This window comes from Stigmatopora argus, chromosome 14, assembly GCF_051989625.1.
Source record: "Stigmatopora argus isolate UIUO_Sarg chromosome 14, RoL_Sarg_1.0, whole genome shotgun sequence".
Lineage (NCBI taxonomy): Eukaryota > Metazoa > Chordata > Actinopteri > Syngnathiformes > Syngnathidae > Stigmatopora > Stigmatopora argus.
Window position 1 is genome coordinate 6,248,393 of NC_135400.1, and position 9,272 is coordinate 6,257,664.

The following is a 9,272-nucleotide window of genomic DNA, read 5'->3' on the forward strand; positions in this document are numbered from 1 at the left end:
TTGGTACTCGGAAAGAAAAATGGAAACAAACCATGTGTTTGGGTCCCACGAATTAATTATTCAAAGGCTAAACACTATGTATCATCAGGAAACAAAGAATAAATTCCCAACCAAAAAAAAAAAAAAAAATCTCTCAAAATTATGTGGGGATGGTTTGGGTTTACATTCTGTAAATTTTTGGTCACCTATTATTAATTTTTGGGTCAACTTCTTGAAAATGTTTTGACTGACATTGATGACGCTAGACATCTAATCCATTTGAACTGGCACTACTAGTGATAAAGGGTTGTTATATTAATTAAGTTATGTTCCACTTTCTGTTGATGAATACCGCAATTGCTAATTCAGGTAGTGATTGTAGAACTGTTGTATTATAATCTCTTCACCAGAGACCTCCTTGAATTCTGACTGCAAGGAGAAAACAGAGTCTCAATCCTCTGGCCAACCCATAGTCAAAGACAAGGATTTGTCAAAAGGAGCACAGGAAAGGGCCTCGTCAGTCCAGAAAGCTGCTCAGGAGAAGCCCCGGTCTGCCTCGAGGCCAACAGTGGGAGGACAGGCGAAACCGGGACAAAAAAACTCCATCACATCCCGGCCAAGTAGCCCTACCTCGACTGGACCCAGAAAGAGCAGCTCCACTACTGGTGCTAAAGCTAAACCTAAAGCTAAGCCGTCTTCTTCACTCTACCCGTCCACTTACGGAAAAGTGCTTACTGTAGACTTGTACAGCGAGCCCAACCTGACATCGTATAATGGACAGTGTAAAGAAAGAGAGACCAGCAGCAATGTCACATCCAACAGGGCTACATCCAGACCTAGTGTGTCGGCGTTAGTTAGCGCAGTGAAGCCAAATGTGTCGTCCACTCCCAGATCCGTCTCTAATTCCGTATCCAAAACCAAACCCTCCTCAGACCACCACGGCAGCTCCAGACCCATTGGGTCTGTTCTCCTTCCAAGCCCAGTACCAAGGCTGTCATCAGGCAAATCCGGCTCCTCCTTGACGCCAAGATCATCATCTTCATCGACAACTCTCCCCGGACCCAAACTGAAGATGCCGTCCGAGCAGGTGGCGTCTAGGACTAACTCCATTTCTAGATTGAAGCCCACTTCCAGGCAAGGGGACCAAGGAGCTGTGATGAAGCGGAAGCCCTTGCCGGCCGAGCCCCTCGTGAAGCTCGATCACGAGGGCGTGACCTCACCCAAAACTAAAAAGACCAAGGCTCTGATGTTGCTGGAGGGTCAGAGTGTCAGACGAGAGCCGATCCCCGTGGCCACAGCCGAGCAGAAGCCGATCAAATCCAAACCGAGAGCTCCAAAGTCCGAGTCTGGCCTACGGGAGAAGGAGTTGACCTACGCGGCGAAGCAAGTGCTGGCTAAGGAGAGAGGCGAGAGCCGTGGTAGAGGAAAAGAAAAAGATGCCAGGGAGGACAAAGGGGTAAAAGAAGAGAAAAATGAGGAGGAGAGACGGAGGGAGATGAAGAGGAAGGAAGAGTCTCAAAGCAGTAGCAGCAGCAGCTCCGAGTCAGAAGAAGAAAGCGGCAAAGGCAATGTGAAGCAGAAGAAGAAATGCTCTTCAAGCTGCTCTTCCTCCTCATCCTCCTGTTCCGGTTCGTCTTCGTCATCATCATCGTCGTCCTCTTCCTCCACCTCGTCCTCGTCGACGGATGACTCCTCCTGCAGCTCCGACGAAGAGAGGAACCTCAGCTCCCCTCCGGGCCCACCCTCTCCTGTCCCTATAGCAGAAAACCAAACGAAAGAAGAGCAAAAAAAGCTAGAGAAGGACATGAAAGAGGAGGTGGACGTCAAAGTAGAGGAGGAGGGGTCTCCTCTCTCCCGTTCCCCGTCAACCTCTCCGACTCCTTCCTCTCCGGTGAAAGCAGCTAAACCGGCCACCGGAAAGGGTTCTGGACAAAGGGGCCGTCCTCCGAAATCCAAGCCCAGCGGCGGAGAGGGAAAAGTTGGCAGGCCAAAACGCAGAGAGGGGGTCCACTTGCCGACCACCAAGGAGTTGGCCAAACGCCAACGACTCCCCAGTGTCGAGAACAGGCCGAAGATTTCCGCGTTCCTTCCGGCCAGACAGCTGTGGAAGTGGTTTGGGAAGCCCACTCAGGTTAGCAGTGAAACCTCACACGTTTTACAATTTTTTTGGCGTATCTAACGTTTTCTCTTTTGACAGAGACGAGGAATGAAGGGCAAAGCCAAGAAGCTCTTCTACAAGGCTATCGTACGAGGGCGGGAGATGATCCGCATCGGCGACTGTGCCGTCTTCCTTTCCGCTGGCAGGCCCAACCTCCCTTTCATTGGTCGCATCCAGAGCATGTGGGAGTCTTGGGGCAGCAACATGGTGGTCAGGGTCAACTGGTTTTACCACCCGGAGGAAACCAACCCCGGCAAGAAACTCACTGACAAAAAGGTAAGAAGTCGTCCAAATAAATGAGTCTAAATTTGAGCATGATTGTCATTTTGAAACTTTTTCCATTTTAAGAACTGGGAACAAATTTGTGGGCAATCTTTACCAGCAGCTCTGCATTCTTCTATCCAACGCAAAGATTTTATGGAGGTGAGAAAGCTGTTTATGAATTGATGGATGTCCATGAATCTTAAATGAAGAGTAGTGCAAAATAAATGTAACTTCTCATAATTCACTTCTGATGATCCTTGAGAGCACAAAACCAAATAAGTGCGTTTTGACAGTTTTGCAATCAAATTTTAATATACAATATCCCATTTCAGTATCCCCCACTTTCATACTTTTCAATAACATTGATCACCCAACAACACAATTCCATATTGATTCTTTGGACAACAATAACATATTTACTGATATTACAAAGTCGATGATATTACATACAAAATCAGTTACATTCCACTTGAACTGATAGAGATTTTGAAAGAAAATTTTCCACAATTTTTTTGCTAAAATATTTCAGATATTTACTTATACAAAATCTAAAATAAGACACAAAGAGCAAAGTTTTACTTATATGTTAATTTCGAATAGATTGATCAATCCAAAACGATATATCGTTACGTGCCTGGTATGCATTTGGAATGTCCCGATCCATAATTTTTTTCTCTTTCAATCCAATTTACTTCGTGATCTTTTGCCGATACCGATCTGAGAGCTTTTAGACCAAAAATAGGAGTTAAAATATTTAAACTTACATATATTTTTGTATAGCTTAATTTGGTTTACAAAATGATTTGTATTGCAACAAACATACTCTGCCAACCAGTTTATACATTAAAAATAAATTCAATAATACATATAAAATTTGAATACAATGATACAATTCAGATTTTCAAAAGAAATAAAGAATAGTCAAATTACATTTCAAAGATGGTGATGTTAACTTTGTCGGGTGACTCTCCAGTAGATGATGAATTATATTTTTATTATTAACTTATTGCCTGCCCCCATTGTGTTCACTTAATTAGTTAAACAGTTACCGTATTTTCACGACTATAAGGCGCACCGCATTATAAGGCGCACCCTCAATGAATGACACATTGAATTTTTTTTCCATATATAAAGCACACTGGATTATTAAAATAAGGTACTCAATCTATCACTGTCAATTACTGTTGTGCAAAAAAGGCCCTCTCATCATATTGGCCATTGTTTTAATAATGATAGCAATAAGCCATAATACATTTTTAATTATTTGGTTATGCAGCAATGATATCAGCTCCCCACTCACTTCATTTTTGAGTTGACATTAAAGTGAGTTTTCACAAAAGTTCAATATATCAAGTAGCGCTGCAACCTAAAACTAGTTTAAATAATTCATATTGAAATATTGTTTGTGTCTGTGTTCAGCGTGCCCTCTACCAATCGTCGCACAGTGACGAGAATGACGTTCAAACAGTCAGTCACAAATGTCTGGTTGTTGGAGTGGAGGAGTACGAGCAGATGACACACACGCGTCGTTACGCCGAGAGCGAGGACCTCTACTACCTGGCCGGCACCTACGAGCCCACCACGGGCATGATCTTTAATACGGACGGCGTCCCGGTCATCTGCTAAGCCAAAACACACAAACTTGCTCGCAGTCGCCTTCAATCAAAATGTGACCCGACCAGCAGTCAAAGTTTGGCCATCATTCCGAGGTCATTAGTGAGAAGACACTTGGACAATTAACAGTGGTTAGAATCCACGCAAACACTCGGAATGACTCACATGAACACACTTTGTGTAAATACTCACGTGTAACAGAAAGCTATTTAGAGGCAAAATATGAGTGTCTTATTTTCATGTAATAGCTATGTCAGTGTACTTTTATTCTAAGAGGTAAACAGTCGAGAAGCTTTAAATGAAATGTGAATGACGACACAGGTTGTGATTCTGATGTTGTCGTGGTGATGTTCCAGTCATGTCTCAGTCATTTCGATGTTTCTCGAGAACAGCAGGAGCGACAGATGCAAAGTGAGGAAGCCATGCACAGAAAGGGAAAGAGGTAGACTCCTTCCAATTTGCTGTCTAGAAAGAGAGCACTTAAATAATAAAATAAGATTTATGCTCCATCCTCTTAACTCCCCTTGACAATCCAAACTTGGGCAGGTTAAATTGTCTCAGACTCCCTCAGACACTCAGGCAAGAGATAGAGAGAGAGAGAGAAAGTTTATTTCTGATATATTTTTTCAAAGCACTTGTCTGTTTTCATCCACCCAAAACCCTAAATCCAAATCCACCCTGAAAATATTTTTGATAAGATGATTTTGAGAGGGCAACAGAGCAATAGATTTCCACATTTTGTGGGAATCAAAACTGGGTGACCAAACAACCTACCAAATTGCACAAATGTAGGATGCTCAGGGTGGATTTTTTTTCATTATAGCTTTTAGTGTTGCACCTGTACAGGTATGGTATTGATATGGCACAAAAATGACATCACCGCTGTTGGTGGGTATTAAAAAAAAATCATGTGCCAATGCTACGCAATATGTACTCGTCGAGATCTTCTTTGACTGTTGCCTTTCCCAAGATGATGTTATGCATCCAGTCATCCTTTTACTGTAAATTTAAAAGTTTCTCACTAGTAGATGTCCCATCTATATGAAGTGGGAGGGTGGCAGGTACTTAACGTTTGATCATTTTCTGCCATGCCTCCCCTTTTAATCGATTAGGTGCCAATAGGCAGCCAATGAGTTAAGTAGTGTCTGACCAAGTCATGATAAAATTACTTTACATGCAAGTGAGTATGTGGAAATTCAGTATTAAAAATAATATATATATATATATATATATATATATATATGTTTTTTTAATACTGAATTTCTGCATACTCGCATGTAAAGTTATTTTAATACACTGAAGATGATGTCAATTATATATATATATATATATATATATATATATATATATATATATATATATATATATATATATATATATATATATATATATATATATAATTTACAAAAAAAACAGTCCGTACTGTATCGTCCTATACCACCACTAATGGAATCAGGAGCCAAAAAAATGTCCAGACAAAATAGTATTGGTGCAACACTAATAGTTTTCTCAGAGTATGAACAAAGCAACCAATACATGTCCAATGTTCAATACACCCATTCACTTCATTCTTTGCCACCTTTCAAGCACATTTCAGGCTCTAAATAGTGTTTAACACGAGTGCACTTTTCCCCCAAGTTTTTCAGGGCAGATCTTATATGTACAACTGGAGTTTTTATGATAGATCCCTGACCCCAACGTAACACATGATTGCCTACTTTCACTCATTTTCCCCCCATCCCATTTTTTGACGTGCCTCGTTTGATCATTTTCAGGTTTCTACTATTGAATGTCTTGCTCAAAGAATATCCAGTGGCCGTAATCTCTTAACCAGGACTCATGACCTAAATGATTTTTGCCAAATCATTATTATGCGATTATGAGACCCCACCCACCCTGGCTCTTTTAGGAGCCCTAAATAGGGAGCTGTCATCTATATTTTTGCTGAATAATAGAGATTGACTTGTTTATATCCAAAAAGTTTAATTTACCACCTAAGGATTGTCTTTGTTATGGCTGAATGATTTCATTTGATTCTATGTATATATATGCATATATGTATGTGTGTATATATATATGTGTGTATGTATGTATATATGTATATGTATATATATGTATATATATACATATATATATATACATATGTATGTATATATATGTACATATGTATGTATATATATATGTATGTATGTATGTATATATATATGTGTGTATATATATGTATATATATATGTGTATATATATATGTATATACATATATATATACACATATATATATGTATATACATATATATATGTGTATATGTATATATATATGTGTGTATATATATGTGTGTATATATGTATATACATATATATATATATATATATATATATATATATATATATATATATATGTATATACATATATATGTGTGTATATATATATATGTGTGTGTATATATATATATGTGTATATATATGTATATATGTATATATATATGTATATGTATATATGTAAATGTATGTATATATATACAGGGACGTTTGCTCATATGCTGCTAGTTATGTTAATATTAAAGGTTTGACAAGGTACAATGAGACTAAAGCAAGAAGACCCACACTAGAGTGCAGGTCACACTATATGAACACACAAATCAACAAGAAGTGCCCGTAGTGAATGTTTGTTTAAAAGCACTTTTATCCGTTTGCGTTTATGTGAGAGAGAAAGTTCTCATACATAGCCGCATTAATTTTGTATAGCCCATCTGGGTGTGTTAAGGCCTTTCCTTTCCCTCATGACCCTGACTCCATCCAAAGCCCAGCCTTACAGGGTCCAACATGCACACCCTCATTCCCCAATTTGTCCCCATTGTTTTTTATTTCTCACATTGCTATTTTCGTATTATCACCTTGTACATGTTTTTCTTTGGCTTGCTTTTGCTGTGACTTTTTTTTCCTTTTTTTCGTGGTATACTTTTTATGCATACTTCTTATTTTTACCCCCTCTCTGAATAATCGTTCACGCCTGCTGACAGGCACTGGGAGCTAGCTGCTAGAGAGAAAAAGAGAGAGCTTCAGAGAGAATGAAAGCGAGAGGTGGACTGGAGGCTGGTTCTTCGTCTGCTGTTCCTTCAAAATCGTGAATCGTCCTGTTACAAAAAAATAACAAATATTTTGAAAATGAATAGGAAAGAAAAGATCTACGTTTTGTAAATGATCCTTCACTGTCGAGGGACAAAGAAAAGCTTATCAGAATATACTTTGTACACATTTAATCTTGTAAAAATGCAAAATACATTTTAATGCAAAATTAGACACCAGATATATATATACTGTTGCTCGATGCTGTATGTGTAAGATTTTTTTTTTTACAGACAACAACCAGGTTTAACAGTGTTTCTTTTTAATGGTTTTAGTAACTCAGTATTTTATAGTTAATAAACAGATGGAACTGTACTTTTTGTGTTCCGTGTGGTTTTTTCTCTTTAAAGGAAGTTCACAAATGTCAAAATAAAATAAGAATAAAAAATTTCTTTTGTTTTTTAGGACTTGACAGAATTACATCAACAATTTAAAGAACAGCAACAAAAAAAACATCACTTCTTGAACCAATACGATTAGATTACCAGTATGATCCATTCAAAAATTTGCTTAAATTTATGTTGAGGTCAATCATATCACTAGTGTGACTTGATTAAACACTATTTAATTTCTTTCATCCTATGCTTAATATGCCTTATGAGCAATGTTTTCAAATTTGCAGCAATTTCAGTGTGATTAAATCATTGGATGCCATTGCTGACATTCATTTCAATTCACAGCAGGAGGAGGAAACCCATTTGATTGGATGTCTAGCATGGTCAAATACAAAGAACATTAGCATACCATTTCGAAAATGTATTGCAAAACAAAAAGCACTTTGACAGTAACTTTGCTCTGCTTGGCAATCTTATTGTTGATTAAATTGCCCAGTTTTTCCCCATTTGCATCTTTCAACCATTCCCTAATTTCTCAATCTGGTTTCTCAACCTTGAATAAGGCAAGATGCATAGTTCATCCGAAAAAAAGTGTATACACTGGTTATTTTATGGAGTTCTTATTCTGGTCTGCCTGCCACTACAATATGAAAAAGAAATCCATCACAATATTAGGCACAACATCAATATCCCACGATATAATACATTTTAAAATAATGAAAAATTACACAAGTATGACAGCCTTCCCTCCACTCATGTTATTTTAGAATTGATTAAACAGACCTGCCACAAATGTTTTAAATGTCATGTAGTGCTGCAACCTAAAACTATCCAGTCTAGACAGAAGTAGAAAAAAAAGCTGGACATCATTAAGAAAGGTTGGACAACTCCAAAGTAAGCAAGCCTGTCACAACCGGGAACGAACATTTTCAGGACTAAATCGAATAAAAACATATGCCAGAAATACGACAGGACAGGCTCGACTTTCAGCCTTAGCTTCGATGGCAATAGAAAAGAAGGAGGAAAGAAAGGAGGATGGATATTGTGTACAGTTAAAACTGATTTTTGGTGAGTAAAATATGGCTATATTCCTAAAAATAATTTCAATTGTATGAGGTTATTATTGATGAATTTTTATGTGCCGCAGCTGTAGCTGCAGTAGAGGTTTTATAGCATGGGTCTCAAACCATTTCCTTCGAGGGCCGCAGTGGGTCCTGGTCTTTGTTCCAACGGATCCAGTGCCGACATTTTAACCAATCAGGTGTCTTCCAAAATAAGTAACACCTGACTTTAATTAACTGATTACACTTGCAAAAGGTATCCTCTTGTTGAGTTGGAATGAAAACCTGCACCCACTGCGGCCCTTTGAGGACCGGTTTGAGACCGCTGTTTTATAGCCATAAAATAGGTTTTGAGGGTTGGATTGATTCCAATAGCTGAAGGGGTCACTAGGAAATTCACGGACCGCCACTGTCTAAGAGTCTACATCAGGGGTCCCCAAACCGGTCTTCGTGGGCCGATATCGGTGCAGGTTTTTGTTCCAACCGATCCAGCACAGACATTTTGACCAATGAGATTTCTGCAGAAAACAAGAAGCACCTGACGGCAATCCACTGATTGCACTTGTAGGACACCAGATTGGTGGAAAAAAGGTGTCCTCTTTCTGGTTTGGAATGAAAACCCGCACCCACTTTGTGGAATAGTTTGCAGACCACTGGTCTACATCGTTGGTACAGCTATACAGAACATTATTTTGAAACACTCAACATTGTCTGAAAATGACTCTTGAACAAAGTACA

The 9,272-nt window shown here is 38.8% G+C and overlaps 1 protein-coding gene across 4 annotated transcripts in view; it reads left to right on the forward strand.

The window, feature by feature from the left end:
- tnrc18 (trinucleotide repeat containing 18) overlaps nucleotides 1-4,335 on the forward strand; it is a 52,725-nt gene extending 48,390 nt beyond the window's left edge. For all 4 annotated transcript variants that reach the window (XM_077618468.1, XM_077618470.1, XM_077618471.1 and 1 more), the window contains exons 27-30: nucleotides 390-2,110; nucleotides 2,177-2,413; nucleotides 2,486-2,560; nucleotides 3,821-4,335. In XM_077618468.1, coding sequence (XP_077474594.1) covers nucleotides 390-2,110; nucleotides 2,177-2,413; nucleotides 2,486-2,560; nucleotides 3,821-4,027 — 2,240 coding nt within the window. In that variant the 3' untranslated portion in view covers nucleotides 4,028-4,335. The remainder of the gene's footprint in view (nucleotides 1-389; nucleotides 2,111-2,176; nucleotides 2,414-2,485; nucleotides 2,561-3,820) is intronic.
- The last annotated feature ends 4,937 nt before the right edge of the window (nucleotides 4,336-9,272 follow it).